At 46.5% G+C, this 25,201-nt stretch overlaps 1 protein-coding gene across 1 annotated transcript in view; it reads left to right on the top strand.

Moving 5' to 3' along the window:
* Positions 1-25,201, top strand: part of LOC119968895 (E3 ubiquitin-protein ligase DZIP3-like) — a 137,800-nt gene that overhangs the window by 20,999 nt on the left and 91,600 nt on the right. The window contains 4 exon segments of the mRNA XM_038801860.1: positions 11,550-11,638; positions 12,401-12,544; positions 17,398-17,478; positions 24,643-24,767. Coding sequence (XP_038657788.1) covers positions 11,550-11,638; positions 12,401-12,544; positions 17,398-17,478; positions 24,643-24,767 — 439 coding nt within the window.

A 25,201-nucleotide genomic window follows, 5' to 3' on the forward strand; every position in this document is an offset into this window, starting at 1 on the left:
CTGTGACCCGGGGCTGGGATCAAACCCAAATTAATTCATCACTTTATTGCCTTGAAGCTTGTCTTTTCAACATTACTAGTCCCACTCCCAATATTTTTCACTGTGGCCCTGTTTGAATCTGGCTCGTGATTTATCTCCCTCTTACTTTTTTTAATTCCCCTTTCTGTCTTTTGTTTTTGTCCTTATTTCCTCCACCTCTGACTCCTTGCATAGGTTCCCATCCCCCTCCCATTTTAGTTTGAACCCTCTCCAACCGCTCTAGCAAATACTCCTCCTGGGACATCAGTCCCGGTCCTGCCCAGGTGTAACCTGTCCAGTTTGTACTGGTCCCACCTCCCCCAGAACCAGTTCCCAATGCCCCATGAATCTGAATTCCTCCCCCTCATACCACCTCTTCATTCACGTGTTTATCCGATTATAGCCTGCTATTTCTACTCTGACTAGCCCGTGGCACTGGTAGTAATCCTGAGATCACTGCTTTTGAGGTTCGACGTATCAACTTTCTTCCTAACTCCCTATTTCTGCTTTTCGGACCTCTGTTGTTGGTACCAATGTGTACCATGAGCACTGGCTATTCACCCTTCCCCTCCAGAATGTCCGGTAACTGCTCTGAGACATCCTTGACCGTAACACTAGGGAGGCAACATGCCATCCTGGAGTCTCGTTTGCAGCCGCAGAAACTCCTATCTATTCCCCTTACAATTGAATCCCCTGCAGCTATTGCATTTACACACTTTTTATTCCTCGCCCCTGCAGCAGAACCAACCGTGGTGCAACAAATTTGGCTGCTGCTGCTTTCCCTTGAGGGGTCATTCCCCTCAACAGTATCCAAAGCGGTATAACTGTTTTGCAGGGGGGAATGGCAACAGGAGATTCCTGCCCTGCCTCCCTAGCTCACTTGTTCTGTCTGGTGGTTACCCATTCTCTTCCTGCCTGTGAAGTCTGAGCCTGCGGTGTGAACATCTCTTTGTACATGCTGTCCACGACACTCTCAGCTTCACAGATGCTCCACAGTGTCCCCAGCTGCCGCTCCAGCTCCGAAACCGGGGCTTCCAGGAGCTGCAGCTGGGGACACTTCCTGCACACATGCTGGTCCCGAGCACTGGAAATGTTCCTGGCATATTGGAAATCCTGATGTGGAAGGTGACATTGCCTTTTCAGATACGATGGAGAAACTGGGAGAACCAGGATGCAAATTAGAAACAAATACGTTTTCCTCTTCAATAGGTTGCCTAAAATCTTGTATGATTCATCTGAATATTCTGTGGGCGTGAGACCCATGTGAAACTTAATTATTTGATAACTAACTTAAAAGTTGCAGTTTTGGGGTGTAAGAAGGTGAGTTTTAGACCAGCTTTGAAACAGGGTTCATACACGCTCTGCTTGCAGCTGCAACTTGTTCATTAGATAACTGGCTGAAACCAGTTTTCAGAGGCTGGAGTCGGATGGTATAAACATGGGCAATCTGTGCGCTGACTTCAGGCTGCATTAGAATGCTAAAGTGGGAGTTTTGTGACTAAGGGAGTTTGGTGAGGAGGGAGCACGGTGCTCCTTTCGTTTCCTACCTGTCCTCAAAGACTGTGAGGGGTCCTAGGAGTTTACAGAGAGTGCAACTGACTGGTGAGTAAGCCCTGGGGGGGTATTTTTCAAACAAGATTGAATTGTAAGTCATTGTTTTATCAAGGGTAGGGACTGAGTTGATTTATGTTTAAAAATATAATAGTCTTCTAAAGATTTAAATTTAAAGGGTTTAGTCATGGCAGGAGATCTCAAAGCCGTGTTTTACTCCATGTGGGAATCTGGGAACATTTCCAGTCCCTGGGACCAGCAGGTGTGCAGGGCGAGTCCAGCTGCAGCTCAGGTTTCAGAGCTGGAACAGCGGCTCGAGCCACTGTGGAACATCCGCGAGTTGAGAACATCGTGGACAGCATGTTTAGAGAGGCGGTCACACCACAGCTGAAGGGACTTGAGGAAGGAAGGGACTGGGTGGCCACCAGGCAGTCCAAGAAAAATAGGCAGGTAGTTCAGGAGTCCCCTGGGGTCCCGCACTGCCAGGTTGAGGGGGATCATGTGGCAAATAGGTCCTTTAACAATATGCAAATTCATTAAAACATATTTCATAGAATCCCTACAGTGCAGAAGGAGGCCAACCGGCCCATAGAATCTGCACCCACCCTCTGAGAGAACACCCTACCTAGACTCCCACCCTATCCCTGTCACCCTACCTATCCTTTTGGACACTAAGGGGCAATTTTGCCTGGCCAATCCACTTAACCTGCTTATCTTTGGACTGTGGGAGGAAACCAGAGCACCCGGAGGAAACCCACGCAGACATGGGGAGAACGTACAAAGGAATAGTGTTTCACAACTCTCATTGAGGCATTAGTAGAATAGAGAAACTGCAGGATGGAGCTTAAGAAAGCAATTAGGAGAACAAAGGGGGGATTTGAGAAAGCTCTGGCTGCTAAAAGTAGGGAAAATCCTACGGTATTCTATAAATCTTCTAAATTTTGGGCAGCACAGTAGCAGAAGTGGATAGCACTATGGCTTCACAGTGCCTGTGTCCCAGGTTTGATTCCCCACTGGGTCAATGTCTGTGCGGAGTCTGCGTGGGTTTCCTCCCAGAATCCAAAGACGTGCAGGTTAGGTGGATTGGCCATGCTAAATTGTCCTTGGTGTCCAAAAAAGTTAGATGGGGTTATTGGGTTACGAGGATAGGGTGAAAGTGAGGGCTTAAGTGGTTGGTGCAGACTCGATGGGCCGAATGGCCTCCTTCTGCACTGTATGTTCTAAATATATCAATGGGAAGTGGATAACCAGGGAAAGAGTACGGCCCATTAGGGACCAAGGGCAAAACCTGTGGATGGAGCCAGAGGACATTGGTAGGATTCAACGAATACTTCACATCTTTTTCTTCACCTAAGACAATGAGGAGGTAGATATGGAACTCTGGGAGAGAGACTGAGGTTCTTAAGCAAATTGTTATAGGGTTTTGGCAGGCTTAGAAGTGGACAAATCTCCAGGTTTGGATGAATTGTGTCCCAGGATGCTGTGGGAGGCGAGGGAGGACATTGGAGGGGCTCCGACCCAAATTTTTAATTCCACTCTGGCGAAGGGGGAGGTGCCAGAGGCCTAAAGAACAGCTAATGTGGTCCTACTATTTAAGAAAGATTGTAGAGTTAAGCCAGAGAACTACAGACCACTGAATCTCACGTCAGTGGTAAGGAAACTATTGAAGAAAGTTATGAAGGAGAGAATCTACTTCCACATGGAGAGGCAAGATTTGCTTAGGGATAGTCAGCATAACTTTGTCAGAGGGAGAGCATGCCTAACAAATTTGATTGATTTTTTTGAGCATGTGACCTGGTGTGTAGATGACGATAGTGCAGTTGATGTAGGGGGTGATTCTTCAATATGGAGCCCAAGGGTTCGCGGCGTCGTGAACGCCGCCGCATTTCATGACGGCGCGAACCGGAACCGGGTACAACCAATTCTGTCCCCCACAGGGTGCCAGCACGGCGCTGGAGTGGTTCACGCTGCTTCAGTCTCCTTTTGCGGCGCCAAATGGGCACCGCGCCAACCTGTGCTTGCGCGGGGGACTTCATTAGCGCGCCGGCCCCGACTCAACATGGCGTCGGTGTTCAGGGGCTGGCCGCGCCAGAAAATTGGCCCGGGAGGGGTAGGCCGGCCTGCCGATCGGTGGGCCCCGATTGTGGGCCAGACCCAATCGGAGCCCCCCCCCGGTGAATGAGCCTCGCTCTTCCCCCCCCCCCCCCCATCCCCCACAGGCTGCCCCCCGACTGTTCACGCAGAGTTCCCGCCGGCAGCGACCAGCGGTGAACGGCGCCGGCGGGACTCTGTCGTATAGGCGCGGCCGTTGGCCCATCCGGGCCAGAGATTTGGCGGCCCCGCCGATTCTCCGCACCTCGGAGAATCGCGCGCTGGCGTCATGGTGCGGTTGCGGCGATTCTCTGTCCTGGCACGGGACTGGGAGAATCGCCCCTGTAGTTTACATGGATTTCAGCAAAGTCTTTGACAAGGTCCCACATGGGAGACTTATTAAGAAGGCAAATGCACATGGGATACAGCGTGATTTGCTAAAGCTGTTGATAATTGACTCAGCGGTGGGAGACGGAGGATGCTGGACGGCTGCTTTAGTGACTGGAAGCCAGCTTTCAGTGGTGAACTACAGAGATCTGTGCTGGGCCCTTATTGTTTCTCACTGATATAAAAGACATGGATGACTACGTGAGAAGTGGGATCAGTAAGTTTGCGGTTGACACAAAGATTGACCGGGTGGTTAACAGTGAAGTTCAGTGTCTTGGGTTACAGGAGGATTTTGACGGGATATTCAAATGGGCAGAAAAGTGGCAGATGAATTTAACCCTGAAAAGTGTGAAATGATGCACTTTGGAAGGAATAATTTGACAAGCAAGTGTTCAATTAATGGCATGACACTGGGAAGTTCCGAGGAACAAAGGGACGTTGATGTGTTTGTTCATAGATCTGTGAAGGCAGAAGGGCACGTTAATGGGATGGTGAAAAAGGCATATCGGACACATGCCTTTATTAATCGAGGCATAGATTACAAAAGCAGGGAGGTTGTGTTGGACTTTTATAGAATTTTGATGAGGGCACAGCTTGAGTACTGTGCAATTCTGGTCGCCACATTATAGGCAGGATGTGTTTGCACTGGAGGGAGTGCCGAGGCAATTCACCAGGATGTTGCCTGGGATGGAACATTTAAGTTATGAAGGGAGGTTGGAAAGGCTTGGGTTGTTTTCGCTGGAGCAGAGAAGACTGAGGTGCGATATGATTGGGGTGTACAAGATTATGAGGGCACGGACAGGGTGGATAGGGAGCAGCAGTTCCTCTTAGGTGAAGGGTCAGTTAGGGACACAAATTCAAGGTTAGGGCAGGAGGTTTTTTGGGGAGGAGTGGAATTTAAGGAAAAATGTTTTTACCCAAAGGGTGTTGATGGTGTGGAATGCACTGCCTGGGAGGGTGGTGGATGCGGGCTGCCTCACATCCTTTAAAAGGTACCTGGATGAGGACATGGCACGTCATAATATTCAAGGCTGTGGGCTAAGTGCTGGGAAATGGGGTTAGGTAGGCAGGTCAGGTGTCTTTCATGCACGGTGCAGGTTTGATGGGCCGAAGTGCCTCTTCGGCACTGTATTATTTTATGAGTGCATTTAGCCGGTTGTCTCCTGGCCCTGGCAGTGCTGAGAAAGACCCCACTATCTAATGGGATTCTCTTTCATTTCGCGACCTCAGCGGGGAACTCCGGCCGAGGCTGCATTTAAGTCTCATTTGCTGCACTGAGGAGCTCCATTCCTATCGAGACCTCTCATCATGACCTACTGGGGACACCCCCCCCCCCCCCCCCCCCCCCCCCGAAACATACCTAATAAAGGGGTCATCGAACCCCCATACCTCAACTAATAAGGGCATGGCAACCCCTGGCCCCATCTGCGGCGCAGGCAAAATGCCACCTGGGCACCTTGGCATTGTCAGCCTGGCACCCTGGTCGTACATCTAGCCTGGCCGTGCCATCTGGGCACCTTTGCAGTTCTCAGCTGTCATTTCCAGGTGCCATCAGGGGTGCCTGGGTACCACCCAGGGGCAACCAATCACCTGGGAGACTAGCTGCTCACTTTAATATCCAAATTTGCCAAATATGGATCTCGCCCATTGTGGGCAAGATCCAGAGCAGACGTGTCGCAAGAACCCATTAGATCTCTCGAGGCGTGGCTAGCCTGGTAAATCCTGAAAAAGGCCTCTCCCGGAATCTACCAGCTGCGTTGTGTCCTGATTCCGGTGGGATGCGACTGGTTGATCGCACCCTATGTGTAAGGTGCTAGGAACCAGACATGACTCAGTGGTAGCACTATTGCCTGTGCACTGTAAGGTTCCAAGTTCCACACCAGGGATTGAGCGCAGCACCTAGGCTGACCCTTCAGTACCATACAATCAGAATTCTACAGTATCAGGTGCTAACTTGCAGATGAGATGTTAAACCAAGGCTCTGTCCTTCCCCATAACCGGATATAAAAGGAAATTTCAACGAAGGACAATGGAGTTTACCCTGGGTCTCTGCCAGCATTTATCCCTCAATGAATTTCTCTAAAATGTGTTGGCCTAGATATAGATCATAGAATTTACAGTGCAGAAGGAGGCCATTCGGCCCATCAGGTCTGCACCGGCCCTTGGAAAGAGCACTCTACTTAAGGCCACATATCCACCCTATCCCCATAATCCCTACTCATCTTTTGGACAGTAACGGGAAATTTAGCGTGGCCAATCCCCCCAACCTGCGCATCTTCGGACTGTGGGAGCAAACCGGAGCACCCAGAGGAAACCCACGCAAACACAGAGAAAGTGCAAACTCCAGACAGGCTGTCACCGAGGCCGGAATTTAACCCAGGACCCTGGAGCTGTGAGGCAGCAGTGCTAACCACTGTGCCACCGATTTAGCAGTAAGAATAATGGTGAGGATATTGGTGCTCACTTATTACAGAGTAAATTGGGCAGCAATCTCCAGCATCCAAACTTGCACAGTAAAGTATGGAAATAAAGAGTTGCTGTCTTTAGATGAACTGTTCTTCTGCAAGCTTTGATACACCAGTACCTTGCTGATAGACTCAGTACGGTACTGGCAGCACGGTAGCATGGTGGTTAGCATAAATGCTTCACAGCTCCAGGGTCCCAGGTTCGATTCCCGGCTGGGTCACTGTCTGTGCGGAGTCTGCACGTCCTCCCCGTGTGTGCGTGGGTTTCCTCCGGGTGCTCCGGTTTCCTCCCACAGTCCAAAGATGTGCGGGTTAGGTGGATTGGCCATGCTAAATTGCCTGTCGTGTCCTTAAAAGTAAGGTTAAGGGGGGGTTGTTGGGTTACGGGTATAGGGTGGATACGTGGGTTTGAGTAGGGTGATCATTGCTCGGCACAACATCGAGGGCCGAAGGGCCTGTTCTGTGCTGTACTGTTCTAAAATATTCATTTACAGGAGGTGGTGGTGTGCTACAGTTCACAGGGAGTCAAGTTTCTATGGCAACATGCACTTGTACATGCATATTGTAGTCTGGAGATATGTGAAGTGATGGTGGCGGCTCTAATGTTCTTTTCATCACATGACTGTTCAGGAATCTCTCCTGCTCTTACCATTGACAAGCTTTGTAAGGATTTGTAGATTGATACTCGGCGCATTTGACCAAGTCATGAATGCACCTTCCTTGGTCATCATATCATGGGATGGGAGCATACCTGGAGCTTCTGGCTTAGAGGCTACCCACTGTGCAACAAAAGTTGCGGTACTTATACACTAAACACACCAGAAAAGACTAGGGCTTATCCATTGAAGTGAATTTTCAACAACATAATAGATAAATCTTAATTGCTGCCAAACACTTTTGGCATTGAAAATTCACTTTTATATGTGTGATGTCTCATTCCTACAGATTTTAATTATTTTTAGAGATTTTGTAATTTTTTCTTTAACTTTATATCCCCCTCATTTCTCTCTCAACTACATCTTCATTCTCTTTCACTTTGCTTTCTGTACATGATTTTGCATTGAATGAAGTACTCTAATTGACTATTCATGGTTTAAATTCTTGCATGTTTTAATGAGAATTCTTAAGTCTGTTTGGTTGAAGAGACATGAGTGGAATTTAGTGGAGCCTGCTAGAATGGGCAAGATTGTGTATGGACCTAGAGAATTGAGTAGGAGACTTTGCGCCTGACTCCCAGCAATGGGAAAACAGTCCTGCATTTAGTGAGTAGCAGGAAGGTGCTGGTCGCAGCAGCGATGCAATTAGGCTTGTTAATGAGCCACGTAAAACCAATTATCCTGAGCCCAGTGGGATTTAATGGTGGCTGAAGGATTATATCTCATGGATCTCCAGTGCCTCTGTGAATTGCGCTTTCACGTATCTGATCGTCAGTCCAGAAGTAAAACACTCGAACACGTCAGTAACGAATATTCGTTTATTTACGGCCGGGACAAATCTCTAAGCAGTCGGGTAACCACCTTCGAGAAGTGCCAAAGTCCAAAATATGGACTGTCTCTTTATACAATCACAGCTTAGAGGTGGTCCCCTTAAATTCCTAGATACACCAATGATTTGGCAAGGATCCAGAACATGTACATATATGGAATTATTCTTCGAGGTCGGGAGGTTATTTTTGACATAATCATTAGCACAAGTCACTATCAATATTAATACAAAGGTTTTTGTATCCCATGGCCATATGGCTCAACTCACTCCAAAGACAGTCCCTCTTACATTTCAATGTTTATTTGTTCCAACTGGTCAAACGAGCTTAATTATGTTATCTCTGCAATAAAGTAACGGTTCCCATTCATTCCATTCTTTGCCTTTTGACCTCTCTGCTTTTACAGATACGGGTCAGAACATTAATTAGTACCAAAGTCACACTCCCTATATTCCATCCCATAACCTTCTGACATCTTTGCTTTTACAGATGCCGGTCAGACACACTCCCTTTATTTCATCCCTTGACCTGTTGACATCTCTTTCACAGAGCTTTTCAGAACTGTTATATTAACCCTATCAGCGAAGTTCCAAATGAAATCCACTTCTACACCTCCAGAAAGCTACCAAGGAAATTCTGGTTTATCAATGGCCATTAGGGGCTCCCTCATTCAATAAATTCCTGTGAGCAGTAAGAAGGGTGTGTGTGACAATAACTGACGCTGTTGGGGGAAGACCATTAGGATTATGACATTTGATTTTTGGTTGGGGGGGGGGGGGGGGATTAGTTTCTGTGTCTAGAATTTTAAACTGATATTTTTTGAGATTTTCGATTTGCATGATTTTCAATTTGCATGATTGCTGCCTATCAGTGTCATGTGAATCTTGGGTTATGTGGACAACATGAGCACTGATGATGAATTTAACTGGCACCGGTTAGCTTGTTTTTCCCCAGAAATCCCATCCATCCTGATCTTCAGATTACATGACAGTAACTTTTGATTTCTATTTTAACACAAGTAGATTTCCTCTGATTCCATGGAGTTAATAGGATTTCATTTTCTAAAATTTAGATTTGGATTATAAACCTGTTACTAAGTCATTTCATAGAATTTACAGTGCAGAAGGAGGCCATTCGGCCCATCGAGTCTGCACCGGCTCCGGGAAAGAGCACCCTACCCAAGGTTAACACCTCCACCCTATCCCCATAACCCAGTAACCCCACCCAACACTAAGGGCAATTTTGGACACTAAGGGCAATTTTGGACACTAAGGGCAATTTATCATGGCCAATCCACCTAACCTGCACATCTTTGAACTGTGGGAGGAAACCGGAGCACCCGGAGGAACCCGATGCACACACGGGGAGGATGTGCAGATTCCACACAGACAGTGACCCAAGCCGGGAATCGAACCTGGGACCCTGGAGCTGTGAAGTGATTGTGCTAAATGGAATCAACTGAGATTAGGCCCCCATGAGGTACTTGCTCTGCGGCATGGGGCAAGATTCCTCGACTCATTTATTTTCCATACTGTTCTTATCTGCTCTTAGCCAAAGTGAAGGCAACCACATCTGATGTTTATGTGGACACAGTGTTGGATTTAAAATTGAACCTGAACTGTAACCCACACGGTATGCCAGCACATGATCACGACTCACACATGAGGAATAGCTAATTGACTGAGCTATGAGAGGGTTGATGATACTGAAGGAACCAAGTCCTTTCTTCAGTAAAATAGGCCTGAAATTCTGCGGAGTGGCAATCAGAATCTACCTCAAAGTCAAGCCGATCCTTTCCAACTCAGGCCAGGTGGGAACTGTGTTCGGCAGCGCACTCTTGAGGCCTTCGGTCAAAGGCTGTAGGGTGGAGAGAGGGAAGCTACACCGCCTGTTTCTTTTAATGGCGCTGCTGCCTTTAAGCAGGTACATTAAAGGTTGAGCCATTTTCAGAAGCCATGGGAAAGATTGGTTTGTAAGATAAGTGTGTAGAATCTAGGAGTGGAGAGGTTGAGGTTGGTCAGTGGGGAGGGTCAGGTGGCCAGTGGGGGAGTGGGGATGATCGGTCAGGTGCTATTGGATCAGTGGGTCGGTTGGTCAATGGCAGGATTGGGGGGAGGATTGTGTGGCCAATCAGGGAGTTGGGTGATTGTGGATTGTGGGTCAAGTGGTTATGATTGGGAGTTTGGCTGAGAGGATGTGAGGACTTTCCAGGTGCGTTCCTCAGCTACAATGGCCCACAGCTTGAAAGTTACGGACATTAGCTACAGAATACCTGACATAACAAATTAATAATTAATCAGTGTGTAAATTTGAATTATAAAAATCCTCCAAATATTGACTGTAATTTAAAAAGAACTTGACAGGACATGTGCCAAAGCAAAGTTTTAGGTGGTGTATAAAATTGAAAAAAGCAGTGGGGAGTTTTCTTTTCTTAAAGAATGAAACCTTTTGCTTTGAATATTGATGACACAATGGAGATGTGTTTGGAATCGAGGAGGGGCTGGGAAACCTATAAAAATGGCTTCCTGTTTTACACCAATGCTAATCCTGCTCATGGCCAGGCATTGTCCACATTGCCAAGGCTGATGACAGCCCTATCCATGTTGGACCATGCTGATTGGACCTCCAGAAACTGAAACCCTGATGCTGTCCCTAATTGGAAGGGACTCTTGAAGGTGGTTTATTGGTTGGTTGCCTCCAGGAAGATTGCTCTGTTGTCCCTGTTCCTGATTTTCAATTCGTCCCGATGACAGGATAGTTATGCTAGAGGTAAAGTTTAGTCCCATTTGGACATCAACATCTTGGAAAGTTGAAAGTGCAGACCTTTTGCCATCGCCTCCCAGCCAACTGACCTTTCAGGGGAAAATGCGGTATTGTGTGAAGCAAATAATGGCATGATGGGAAAACTAGTCAAGTCTTCTTGGTACAATTGAATTTAACCTAAGACACAGATTCAGAATACACATAGACAGCATGTCCTGAGAGTCTAGATAAGGCTTGAACCTAGAAGTAATCTTAATACATAACAAGCTGAACAACTATTTCTTCCTGTTCCTAAACAACTTCTTCCCTTTCTTAAAACAAAGACAAGATAATGATATGAAACTCAAGTCCCCTGGAGGTCAGCAAGGTGACGCCATTGTAACGATTATTACTTATGTTTTACTTTTGATCAAATTCCTAACCGAGTTGTATTCATGTTATCTTGATCCTATAATGTATAAGAATCGCCTTCTTTTCCTGTAATATCGCAGACTTGGGACGGACTCAGCAGTTTGTAATTGACTGCTTTCCGACTCCAAGTATCAGCCATATACTGCTAGCAGTCAGTTCTAAATTCGGAAATAAAATTCAGTTTTGCTTACCTAATGAATGCTGTTTGAATTTCTCTATCACAGTCAAGACGCGGGGAAAATATAAAATACAACAGAAACTTTGGGGAAATTATGTTCTACTCTGGAATTTCCCCATGCTCCGAAAGTCTATAATCACTGAAGCAGTAGAACTGAAGTAGGTTTTGACTGAGCTGTTTTTCTGATTTTCTGATTGCACAGAGTTTGCAAAAGTTGATGCCACAACTGGTCAAGACGAACACTCTTCCAAGATGGGTCCTGAGGCTGAAGTCAAACTAACTTGTTTAGAGGTAGGTTGGATTTCCATTTTTCATTTTCAGCAATTTATCCTTCAAAGGTGAAATAAAATGATAAAAATATGCCCCAGGTTAGTTGACATCTTTAGATAGCAATAGCAGGCTGATATTTCAAATGTTTTTTAATTTTCCAGAAGTCCTGATGGAATTTCTGAGTTGCTGAATACTTAGCCTCTTCACCACAAAAACTGTTTATTTTTCCACTTCTGTAACATCACCTGCCTCTGACCCTGCCTCAGCCTATCTGCTAGCAAAATCTCAACTCGGCTTTTATCATGTCCAGACTTGAATAAACCAGAACTCTAGTGGACAGTCTTTCATCCGCCATAAACTTCAGACTCGTCAAATTCTGGAACAAGCATGTGCTTTCAACAATCCAACCTTACAATTTGCAATTTTTTCTCTCAATTTCTCTGCTGAGCTCTCTCTTTCTCTCCTTCCAAGTCCTTTCTAAATATCCGTTGCTTCAACCAAGCTTTTAGTTCCTCTCTTTTATTATCTCCTCCTCTTGTTCAGCATCATTTTTTTCTGATTATGTTTTTATGAAGTGCCTTGGGATATTTTTCTCTGTTAAAGGTGCAATTTAATTCCAAGTTGCTGTTGCATAGATCCCATTGCTTTGTAGTTCCTAGGTTGTTTTATTACTCAATTCGTAAGATAGGTATAGAATTGACAGATGTATTTTTGTATTGAAAGTACTATTCTTAAAATAACGTGAGGGCAGTTATATTCATTGATTATGATGTATTTTCTAAGGTGGAGAGTGGTCATGTTGAAGGACTGTCCAGAAACAGTTTATTAGACATAAACCAGAAGCTTGGTTTATTCCCTTCAATGAGTACTGATGAAAAGATAAAGCAATTCCAAACCTTTCTCACAACTGTACTGATAAATGATTTGGTGAGTATTAATGTGAAACAAAAAAATATCATATTCAGTTATTTTACTGTGCACAACACTGCCCAGAGTACAGAGAGGAAAGGTCATCGTAATGAAATTAAACTGACAGAGTTGTGGTTCTTGGTAACACAAAGTATACTGCTTTATCGTCGTAATGCTCCTTGAAATCTGTCATAAAGAAAGGTCTATGAAAATAAATGCCAAGCATTTACAAAAGGAACTGATAACTTATCTATGTGTCATTCACCCCAGTCTCATTCTGTTCATATTAAATGTACAATTGGGACAAAACAAAAGTGTTAGAAATTTGGGACCAGATTTTCATACTGGAGGTGGGAATCGGGGCTAACCCAAGATCCCCAGCAACTGCGGCTGAGGTTCAAGCACGAGGTGGAAACAGAGGTGGGCCAAGTCCAGCGCAGGTCTAAAGGCCTGCCTCTATTCTCAAAATAGTCTATGCACGGTGCTGGCTCACCTAATGTACAATTGAACCATTTCATGGCTTTAAACCATCCTCTCATCACCCTCACTCACTTGCCCATTATCCACTTAGTGAACAGAACTCACAGTCACTTGCCTGGATGAGCATGGCTCCAACTGCATTTAAAGCTCGACACCATCCAGGACAAAGCTCCTGATGCACCATCCTATACATTCACTCTCTCCACAACTGACAGACAGCGGGGAGAGTGTGTGCTATATATAAGGTGGACTGAAGCAAATCACAAAAGCTTCTTTGTAGCATCTTCCAAACCTGTGATCTCAACCACCTGGAAGGACAAAAACAACAGGGAACGCCACCACCTGTAAGTTCGCCTCCAAGCCACATACTATCCTGTCTTGATCTATATCACCATTGCCTCATTGGCACTATATCAAAATCCTGGAACTCTCTTCTTAACAGAACTGTGGATGTACCTACACTACATAGACTGCAGTGGTTCAAAAGCTCACCATCACTACCTTCTCAAGGGCGATTAGAATTGGCCTAGCCAATGATATCCACATTCCATGAAAGGTTTAAAAAATAGCAGGGAAGACATTGGCTGAATCAGTTGGGAGAGTGATGTCAGTAATTATTCATTCTACAAATGATTTTAGTGCTGAAGCAATGTGTTTCTATTTCTGTAATTTTGTATAGATAAGGATGGGTGATATGCTGGCACAGTGGTTAGCACTGCTATCTCACAACTCCAGGGATCCGGTTTGATTCCAGCCTTTGCTGACTGTCTGTGTGGAGTTTGCATGTTCTCCCTGTGTCTGCGTGGGTTTCCTCCGGGTGATCTGGTTCTGCTTTCCTCCCACAGTCCAAAGTGTGCAGGTTAAGTGGATTGGCCATGTTAAATTGTCTTTTAGTTTCCAAAAATGTGCATGTTAGATAGGATTGCGGGAATAGGGCAGGGGTGTGGGCGTAGATAGCATGCTCTTTCGGAGGGTTAGTGCAGACGTGATGGGCCGGCTGGCCACCTTCTGCACTATAGGGATTCTATGATTTTATGCTGGAGCTCAGGTTCCCTTTTTTTGTCGAATCATTTTTGCCAACAAGAATAATAAATGCCAACAGCAGCCCTGCACTTGTACATTGATTCGGAGGCCAACTCTTACCCCTTTCTCTGCTCTCCCCTCACTTCTTCACATGCCCCCCCCCCCCCCCCCCCCCCCCCCATATTCCCTGATTAACTAAATTGGTAAGTGAATGCACTGTTTGGGGAGCTAAATCATACATACCATGAATAAGCTTGGTTTCATCCTTAGTTAGTACTCAGTAGGTAGGGGGGACTTCAATTGAGGATTGTACAGCTTAATCTAAGGTAGTAAAAAAACAAAAATAGTTGGGATTCTCTGTCCTGATCATTATCCAGAGACTTTTGCTGGAAGCAGATATATGTAGCCATTGGGTGAAGGGAGAGTAATACCTTCATCATAAATGACATACCACCTGCTTAAAGATTTTCTGCTTGGGCAAGGCAAAGGAGATCAAGTTGAGTGGTGCAACTGTTACCACAAGGATGCCAAGGCCAAGAGAATATTAAAGGTTTTCTTTAAAAGTGTTGCCTTTTCTGTTAAACCATAAGCATCAGAGAGAGATGATATCTCTCAGGACTGATTCATGATCTCATAGTTAGGGATCCTCTCGGAAGGAGCGATCACAATATGGTGGAATTTAAAATACAGATGGAGGGTGAGAAAGTCAAAACAAATACTAGTGTTTTGTGTTTAAACAAAGGAGATTACAAGGGGATGAGAGAAGAACTAACTAAGGTAGACTGGGAGCTAAGACTTTATGGTGGAACAGTGGAGAACCTTCCAAGCGATTTTTCACAGTGCTCAGCAAAGGTTTATACCAACAAAAAGGAAGGACGGAAGAAAGAGGGAAAATCGACCGTGGATATCTAAGGAAATAAGGGAGAGTATCAAATTGAAGGAAAAAGCATATAAAGTGGCAAAGATTGGGAGATTAGAGGACTGGGAAATCTTTAGGGGGCAACAGAAAGCTGCTAAAAAAGCTATAAAGAAGAGTAAGATAGAGTATGAGAGTAAACTTGCTCAATATAAAAACAGACAGTAAAAGTTTTTACAAATATAAGACAAAAAAGAGTGGCTAAGGTAAATATTGGTCCTTTAGAGGATGAGAAGGGAGTTTTAATAATGGGAAATGAGGAAATGGCTGAGGAACTGAACAGGTTTTTTGGGTCGGTCTTCACAGTGGAAGACACAAATAACATGCCAGCGACTGATAGAAATGAGGCGATGACAGGTGAGGACCTTGAGAGGATTGTTATCACTAAGGAGGGAGTGATGGGCAAGCTAATGGGGCTAAAGGTAGACAAGTCTCCTGGCCCTGATGGAATGCATCCCAGAGTGCTAAAAGAGATGGCTAGGGAAATTGCAGATGCACTAGTGATAATTTACTGAAATTCACTAGACTCTGGGGTGGTCCCGGTGGATTAGAAATTAGCAAACGTGACGCCACTGTTTAAAAAAGGAGGTAGGCAGAAAGCAGGAAATTATAGGCCAGTGAGCTTAACTTCGGTAGTAGGGAAGATGCTGGAATCTATCATCAAGGAAGAAATTGCGAGGCATCTGGATAGAAATTGTCCCATTGGGAAGACGCAGCATGGGTTCGTAAAGGGCAGGTCATGCCTAACTAATTTAGTGGAATTTTTTGAGGATATTACCAGTGCAGTAGATAACGGGGAGCCGATGGATGTGGTATATCTGGATTTCCAGAAAGCCTTTGACAAGGTGCCACACAAAAGGTTGCTGCATAAGATAAAGATGCATGGCATTAAGGGTAAAGTAGTAGCATGGATAGAGGATTGGTTAATTAATAGAAAGCAAAGAGTTGGGATAAATGGGTGCTTCTGGTTGGCAATCAGTAGCTAGTGGTGTCCCTCAGGGATCCGTGTTGGGCCCACAATTGTTCACAATTTACATAGATGATTTGGAGTTGGGGACCAAGGGCAATGTGTCCAAGTTTGCAGATGACACAAAGATGAGTGGTAAAGCAAAAAGTGCAGAGGATACTGGAAGTCTGCAGAGGGATTTGGATAGGTTAAGTGAATGGGCTAGGGTCTGGCAGATGGAATACAATGTTGACAAATGTGAGGTTATCCATTTTGGTAGGAATAACAGCAAACGGGATTATTATTTAAACGATAAAATATTAAAGCATGCCGCTGTTCAGAGAGACTTGGGTGTGCTAGTGCATGAGTCACAGAAGGTTGGTTTACAAGTGCAACAGGTGATTAAGAAGGCAAATGGAATGTTGTCCTTCATTGCTAGAGGGATGGAGTTTAAGACTAGGGAGGTTATGTTGCAATTGTATAAGGTGTTAGTGCGGCCACACCTGGAGTATTGTGTTCAGTTTTGGTCTCCTTACTTGAGAAAGGACGTACTGGCGCTGGAGGGTGTGCAGAGGAGATTCACTAGGTTAATCCCAGAGCTGAAGGGGTTGGATTATGAGGCGAGGTTGAGTAGACTGGGACTGTACTCGTTGGAATTTAGAAGGATGAGGGGGGATCTTGTAGAAACATTTAAAATTATGAAGGGAATAGATAGGATAGATGCGGGCAGGTTGTTTCCACTGGCGGGTGACAGCAGAACTAGGGGACATAGCCTCAAAATAAGGGGAAGTAGATTTAGGACTGAGTTTAGGAGGAACTTCTTCACCCAAAGGGTTGTGAATCTATGGAATTCCTTGCCCAGTGAAGCAGTTGAGGCTCCTTCATTACATGTTTTTAAGGTAAAGATAGATAGTTTTTTGAAGAATAAAGGCATTAAGGGTTATGGTGTTCGGGCCGGAAAGTGGAGCTGAGTCCACAAAAGATCAGCCATGATCTAATTGAATGGCGGAGCAGGCTCGAGGGGCCAGATGGCCTACTCCTGCTCCTAGTTCTTATATCTGTGGCTCAGTGATACACTGCATCATATTCAGAAGATTGTGGGTGAATATACCAACCTGGTAACGTCAGCAGGTAGCCTGACACTTTAGCAGTGTACCGAGGAAGTATTACACCGTCAGAGAGGCTGACTTGGATGAACTGAGACTCATGGGGATCACAAAGGTCTGATGATTCAAATAAGATTAAATAAGATCAGAGGTGCTTTGCCATGTTTTGGGACCAATATTTATCAGTAAAGCAGGTCTTTACTCTATTATTGCTTGGAGGAACGTACTGTGTACAAATTGGCAAATTACAAATGTAAATACTTGAAAAGTACTTTATTGGCTGCATTGGGTGTCCTGAAGTTATGTAATGTGCAATATGAATTAACTATTTTCTTGCAGAAATTTGGAGATAAACAACCCAATAGATTTCATTCTATGTTTCTATGTTTCTTGCTCTTAGGTGCGACAGATAAGTGAAGTACAATATCTCTTGCTATTGCATTACTTTGTTATGACTCTCTGTTCCAGAGGCCAAGCACAGGTACATCTTTTTTCCATTAACATTTGTTTGAAGTCATTGTGGATTACCATCATTAAACTGTCACTTCCAATTCCAAATGTTTTGTTTTTAAGAGAGCTCAAACAAAGGTTTGGTAAAATACTGCTACTTAGTGTAGCCTATGAGTATGTATGTTTATACCGAAACATAAAAGGATTGTCTGCTAAACTATGGGCAGCATGGTGGCACGGTGATTAGCATCGGGTCCAATTCCAGCCTTGGGTGACTGTGTGGAGTTTGGAGGTTCTTCCCGTGTCTGCGTGGGTTTCCTCTGGGTGCTCCGGTTTCCTCCCACAGTCTAAAGATGTACAGATTAGGTGGGTTGGCCATGCTAAATTATCCCTTCGTATCCAAAAGATTAGGTGGGGTTACTGGGTTCAGCGGATGGGGTGCGGCAAGGGCCTAGATAGGGTGCTGATTCGGAGAATCGATGCAGAGTCGATGGGCCGAATGGCATCCTGTACTGTTAGGATTCTATGATATGACAGCAACATGTATTTTATATATCTTCTCTAGTCTAAACACAAAATGTCCCAAGGCACTTGGTAATAGGACACAAATGAATAATGAAAAAAAAAGACTGAGATATGGCCAAAAGCTTAACTTACGATGTGGATTTTACAGAAGGCCATAATGAACTAGAGGGAGCTCAAGAGCTTTAGGGAGGGGTTTCCAGAGCATAGTACTTATGCTGAAGTACGATCAGCAATAATGGGATGGAAAAGATGCACAGAAGGTTAGTCAGAGTTGCAGGAAATGAGGTAGTAGGGCTGGAGGATACTGGAGATGGGAGCAAGGCAATGAGACCATGCAGCAAATTAAATATGAAGATGAGGATTTTACCTTGAGGGTACAGTTTTAAATAAGCTGAAGTTTATGTAGGATAGCAGGCCAGTCAGGAAAACATTTAGAATAGTTCAGTCTGGACAACATTCCAATGATCTCCTAGATAGCCCTACCATTTCCCATCCTCCAAATATTCCAGGTCATCTAAAATTCTGCTGCTCACATCCCTACTCAAACCATTCCCCATCAACTCTGTGCTCGCTGACTTAAATTGGTTTGCTGCCCAACAACGCCTCAATTTAAAATTCTCATCCTTGTGTTCAAACCCTTCCAAGGCCTTTCCCCTTTATTCTCTGTAATCTGTTACAAGCCTTCCGAGAATTTACATTTGTCAAATTCTGGCCTTTTGATTATGCTTTAATTTATTTGACGCACAACTAGAAGTGTTGGAAGATATATATGGGTGGTGTGATATCTAGTTTGTAAGTGGTGAGGCCTGGTTGCCAGGGGCTGCTGATGACCTAAGTGATGAGAGTGTGATACATTGAACAGCGTGGGAAGCTGTGGAGCAACAAGGTAGGAAATGTAATTTGAAGATGCATTCACTGGGACTTTCGGTGGTGGCCATGGTGTGAGCGGTTGCACATTTGGCAGCTCCCACTTCAGGCTGTTTTTTTCAGACCTTTTCCCCGTTCCACGGGTGCATGTGTGGCTGAAAAAGGTGTCCGGTTTGCCAGAGGGAAGTCTGACTCCACTGGTGGGACTGATGGATAGATCCATGGACCATAAGTGGGTCAAGGAGAAGGAAGGGAGCAGGAGAATCTTTGTGTGCCTCAGCTTAAATGGCAGAGGGTGCAGGGCCCGTGCTGCATACCCAATGGTCAATGGCCAACTGGTGGACTTCTTAAATGAGAAGTTCAGCCAGCAGAGGGGAGAGGCCCATAAGGACCTCGCCAAGGCTGTAGATCTGTTGAAGTCGGGAATCGATCGAGTGGAGCAGAGGCCCCCGGTGGCAGAACTTGAGAAATGTAGGGATGCCTGAAGGCACCAAGGGAGTGGACGCTGCCACATATGTGGCCAAAATGCTGGAAAAGCTGATGGGAGAGGGGGCATTTGGCCAGCCCCTGTAGGTCGACCGAGCGCACAGGGCGCTAATGAGGCCGCAGGTGAACGAGCAACCGAGGGCAGTGGTGGGGTGTCTTCACCGGTTCCTAGATAAGGAAAAGATCCTGAGCTGGGCGTGGCAGACGAGAAGATCATAGAATTTACAGTGCGGAAGGAGGCCATTTGGCCCATCGGGTCTGCACCGGCTCTTGGAAAGAGCACCCCACTTAAGCCCTCACCTCTACCCTATCCTTGTAAACCAGTAACTTCACCTAATCTAAGGTCAATTTATCATGGCCAATCCACCTAACCTGCACATCTTTGGACTGTGGGAGGAAGCCTATGCAGACACTGGGAGAATGTGCAGACTCCGCACAGACAGTGATCCAAGCTGGGAATCGAACCTTAGAACATGCAACTGTGCTAACCACTGTGCTGTTAGACGTTTAGCTGCTTTTGTATAAAGAGTCAAAAGTTCTGCTCCTGGGCAGCACGGTGGCGCAGTGGGTTAGCCCTGCTGCCTCACAGCGCTGAGGTCCCAGGTTCGATCCCGGCTCTGGGTCACTGTCCGTGTGGAGTTTGCACATCTGCTACCGTGATGCACCTGGGAGGGGAGTGAGCTGAAGGTGTATGAGGACCTGGGCCAGGATCTGGCAAAGAGGAGGCCGGGTTTAACTGGGTGGAGGCTTTACTCTTTAAAAAGGGAGTGAAGTTCCGGATGCTGTACCCGGCTCGCTTCTGGGTGACCTTTAATAACAAAGAGCATTATTTTGGAACACCAGAGCCGGTGAGGGATTTTTGAGAGACAATGGACTGGCAGATGAAGGAGGAGGGGTGTTTTTTTCCTGTTCTTTGGTAATTTCTGTATTTTTTGTTTTTTTTTGGTGGTTGGGGAACTTTTCTCCTCTGAGATATTTTGATGCAATGAGGGGGTGAGTGCATCTTTTGGACTTTTGAGTTTTCTTTTGTTCCTGTTGGTTTTGTTATACTGTTGGTTGCGAGGTGTGCAAGCAGGGGGGAGGGGAATCGGTGTCGGTTAGGAGGTTTAGGCACCTTGGGTGGGGGCTACCTGGCTAGCTGGGGGGCTAGTTAACAGTGGCATAATGGTGGGGCAGGTGGTTAGTGAAGTAGAGGGGGATAGCGTTGTTTTGTTTAGTGTGGGGGATGGCTGCTCACGAAGGTGTTGTTGATGTGGGGTTATATGGGAGGGAGTGGTGACGGTGGACATCCCGGGGTGGGCCTGAAGGGTCGTGAGGCACGGGTGGGTTTGGCCTAAGAAGGGGTATGGTTGATGAGGGCGGTGGGGGGCTGGGGGGGGATGGTTGATGTGGGGGGGGGCGGGGGGTGGGGATGCTCTCTGTCCAGGCTGGTCACTTGGAACGTGAGGGGGCTGAATGGGCCAGTCAAACGGTCGCGTGTTTTCGCGCACCTGAGGAGTTTGAAGGCAGATGTGGCCTTTTTACAAGAGACACATTTGAAGATCGGGGACCAGACAAGGCTAAGGAAATGATCGGTAGGACAAGTTTTCCATTCGGGGTTAGATATGAAAACGCTTGGGGTGGCAATGCTGGTCAATATGTGTGTGACATTTGAGGTGCGGAATATAGTAGCGGGTTTGGGGGCGGGAGGTTTATGATGGTAAGTGGAGGGGATGCCAGTGATCCTAGTAAGTGTTTATGCCCCAAATTGGGATGATGTGGAATTTATGAGGCGAGTATTGAGGAAGATCCCGGACCTGGACTCGCTGATTAAGGCGGAGGGACTTTTACACGGTCATTGATCCGGGTATGGACCGGTTGAGCTCGAGGTCGGGGAAAGTGGCGGTGGTGGCGAGGGAGCTGAAGGGATTCATGGAGCGCATGGGAGGAATGGACCTGTGGAGGTTTGGGAGGCTGAGAGTGAAGGAGTTTTCGTACTTCTCCCATGTGCAGAGGGATTACTCGTGTGGGGGTGGGGGGGAGTTTTCGTACTTCTCCCATGTGCACAGGGATTACTCGTGTGGGAGGCTTTATGATTCGAAGCCCTTGCTAGAGAGGACAGAATGCAGAATTTTCTGGACGGGCTGAAATTTCACAGGGTGGAGCAGGGCCTGGTAGAGGGGCTGGGAGCAGCCGTTGGACTGGTGAAGGTGATAGAGGGCAGGGGGCAATGCAGGCAGGGTGGGGGCAATGCAGGCAGGGTAGGGCCCCGGCCCGGACTGCTTTCCAGCAGAATTTTATAAAAGATTTTTGGGAGACCTGGGGCCGCTGCTGGTGAGGCCATTTAATGAGGCGAGGGAGACGGATGAGCCCCCCCCCCAACCCTACATTGGCGCAGGCCTCAATATCTCTGATCGTGAAGAAAGACAAGGAGCAGTGTGGGTCCTACCACCCAATATAACTATTGAATGTGGATGCCAAGTTGTTGGCTAAGATTTTGGCCTCGCGGATTGAGGACTATGTGACGGGGCGACCAGACGGGTTTGTAAAAATAAGACATGTGTCGGCCCACATCAGGCGTCTGTTAAGTGTCACAATGGTGCCCTGGAGGGACAGAATGTGGAGGTGGCGGTCACGATGGATGCAGAGAAGGCTTTGGTCGGGTAGAATGGGAGTATTTGTGGGAGGTAGTGGGCCAGTTCGGGTTTGGGCACGTGTGGATTGGATTCAATTGTTGTACCAGGCGCCGGTGTCAAGTGTAAGAACGAATTGGTGAGTTTGGGGTACTTTAGGCTGTATCGTGGGAAGAGGCAGGGATGCTCCGTTGCTTTTTGCCTTGGCGATAGAGCCACTGGCAATGTCACTTGGAGCGTCTAGGGGTTGGAAAGGGATAGTGGAGGGGGGGGGGGGGGGTTGTCTCTATATGCAGACGACCTGTTGCTGTATAAAGCGGACTCACTGGAAAGCATAGAGGATATTATTGACATGTTGATGGAATTCGGCCAGTTTTCAGGGTATAAGTTAAACATGGGGAAGAGTTGGGTCTTTCAGATCCAGGCGAGGGGACAGGAGAGGAGGCTGGGCGAGCTGCCGTTTAATGTAGTGGGGGCGGGTTTCAGGTATCTGGGCATCCAGGTGGCGCGGGGTGGGAGCAATTACAGAAGTTGAATCTGGCTCGGCTGGTCTAGCAAATGAAGGGGGAATTTAAAAGGTGGGATGTGTGCTTCCGTTGTCATTGGCGGGGTGGGTGCAGTCCATGAAGATGACTGTGCTCCCAAGGCATTTGTTTGTATTCCAGAACCTCCCGATTTTTCTCTTAAAGGCCTTTTTTAGGAAGGTTAACACATTGATATCGGGATTTGTGTGGGTGGGGATGGCCCCATAAATAAAGAAGGCCCTGTTGGAGCATGGAGGGTTGGTTGCATAGGCTGGCCTTGCCAAGTTCAATAAATTACTGCTGGGTGGCAAATATAGCCATGATAAGGAAGTGGATAGTGGGGGAGGAGTTGGTATGGGAATGGATGATGGCAACCTTTTGTAAGGAGACTAGTTTGGGGGCGCTGTTGAGCCTTGGTTTGGGCTCCAATCTGTGGGAATCACAGGTTTTCTCAGGGAGGACTGGACGGGGGGGTTTTTGGGTTGACGGCGGGCGGGTAGCGAGAGATTTGGGGATTTATTCGTGGGGGCAGCTTTCCAAGCTTGGAGGGACTGGTAGAGGAGTATGAGGAGTTGCCCAGCGGAAACGGGTTCCAATACATAGAGGTGTAGAATTATGAGAGAAAACGGATGCCGTCATTTCCTGATCTGCCGCCCCCAGGGTTCAGTACAAGGTGCTGTCGAAAACAGAGGTTGGTGAGGGCAGGGAGTCAGAGATATATAAAGAATTGATGGTTTGGTAGGGCCCCTTTAGGAGTAGTTAAGCGAGGAGAAGCTGCGGGGACAGCTGGAGGCTGGGTTATGGCAGGAGGCTCTGAGGAGGGTGAATGCATCCTCTTCGTGTGCCAGACTGAGTCTCATTCAATTCAAGGTAGTCCACAGGGCGCATATGAGTGTGGCTAGAATGAGTAGGCTCTTTGAGGGGGTGTAGGATAGGTGTGTGCGGGGGGACCCATGAACCATGTCCATACGTTCTGGGCCTCCCCGAAGCGGGAGGGAGTTTGGCAGGGGTTCACTGATGAGATGTCTGGGGTACTGACGGTGAAGGTGGTTCCGAGTCCAGAATTGGCAGTGTTTAGAGTGTCGGAAGACCCGGGAGTCCAGGGGGTGAGAGAGGCTGACGTTCTCGCCTTTGGCTCTCTGGTAGCCCAGAGATGGATCCTGTTGGGGTGGAGGGACTCGGAGTCGCCGAAACTGGGGGGTGGGGGTGAGCAACCTCATGGATTTCCTTAGGCTTGAGAATAGACTTAAGGGGGTTGATGGATGGGTTTGCTCGGAGATGAAAACTGTCTATTGATTTCTTCCACGACAACTAAGTCAGCAGGGAGGGGTGGGGGGCTTCGATCACGCACGTTGAGTCCGCACGTTCTACCCGTGTCTGCGTGGGTTTCCTCCGAGTGCTCCGGTTTCCTCCTACAGTCCAAAGATGTGCAGGTTAGGTGGATTGGCCATGATAGTTTGTCCTTCGTGTCCAAAAAAGATTAGGTTGGGTTATGGGGATGGGATAGGCTTAAGTGGGGTGCTCTTTCCAAGGGCTGGTACAGACTCCATGGGCCAAAGGGCCTCCTTCTGCACTGCAAATTCTATGGTTCTATACACTTGTCCACCTCCCCCATTAAGATCTCCAATGCTGCACCTGTAACTCTGAAAATCCCCCCTTTGCTTGATGTTCCCTTTTTCTTGTTTAGAATTGCAACAGTAACATTCAGCCATAGCCTCCTGCCATTCAGGGCAGCTCCTCTTTAATGGGCACCTTTAAGAATAGACAGTTGGCTGCTCCACATGTTCTCAGCACAGCGCTGTTCAGCCCCCGAATGAGCAAAGGGCAACCAGCAACACACACAGGCAGCCTGCAGTGCAGCAGCCGTTTGGCCCTGAGCTACAATCATGAAAATCAAGGCGACACTGAAATGAAATGAAAATCGCTTCTTGTCACAAGTAGGCTTCAAATGAAGTTACTGTGAAAAGCCTCTAGTCGCCACATTCCGGCACCTGTTCGGGAGGCTGGTACGGGAATTGAACCGTGCTGCTGGTCTGCCTTGGTCTGCTCTCAAAGCCAGCAATTTAGCCCTGTGCTGTAGGCAGACTATGAATTGTATCTATCTATTGGTGTTATCCATTTTTTAGCCCACAGTTTGTGTGTCATTTGCTTTGCAGCCATTTTACATTATTTTATCTCTAGGATCTCTCTGAAGCTGAAAAGCAGATTAAGACAATTGAAAAGATGACGAAGGAGACACGAGAATGTCAGAGCTTTCTGTACGTAGCCTATCACACATTAGGCTGTTTATACTTCAAGCAAAATAGGTAAGGAATCTGTGCTTGAAGTTGGATATTTAAAAACTAAATAACACTCAACAGGAATTTACCTGCACGGAAAACAAGCATTCAGTTTGGATGACATCATCTGAACATGTCTATGTAGTATTTACTTCCTGTTTTATATACTTGTATGTTTTGTGTTATTCGTTTATACTTCTGGGTTTCTTTCATGGTGTGGGGAGTGAACCTTAAGAAAGGGATTACATTTTCTTCTTGTGTAGAAAAATGTATTTTATAGTAAAATTAGCTTAACAGTACAGTAGTTAGTCTTAATCTCTTTGTATTCTAAGAATGTATTAAAAGACACAAGATAGTAATTGAATACATTTAGTTACGCTATTGTGAGATATATTTTGTTCAAACCCTAATTTTGGATGTTAGAATTTTCAGTTACTTGGGGAGAAAAGGTGCATCACTGA

The sequence above is a fragment of the Scyliorhinus canicula genome, chromosome 7 (genome assembly GCF_902713615.1).
Source record: "Scyliorhinus canicula chromosome 7, sScyCan1.1, whole genome shotgun sequence".
Classification (NCBI taxonomy): Eukaryota; Metazoa; Chordata; class Chondrichthyes; order Carcharhiniformes; family Scyliorhinidae; genus Scyliorhinus; species Scyliorhinus canicula.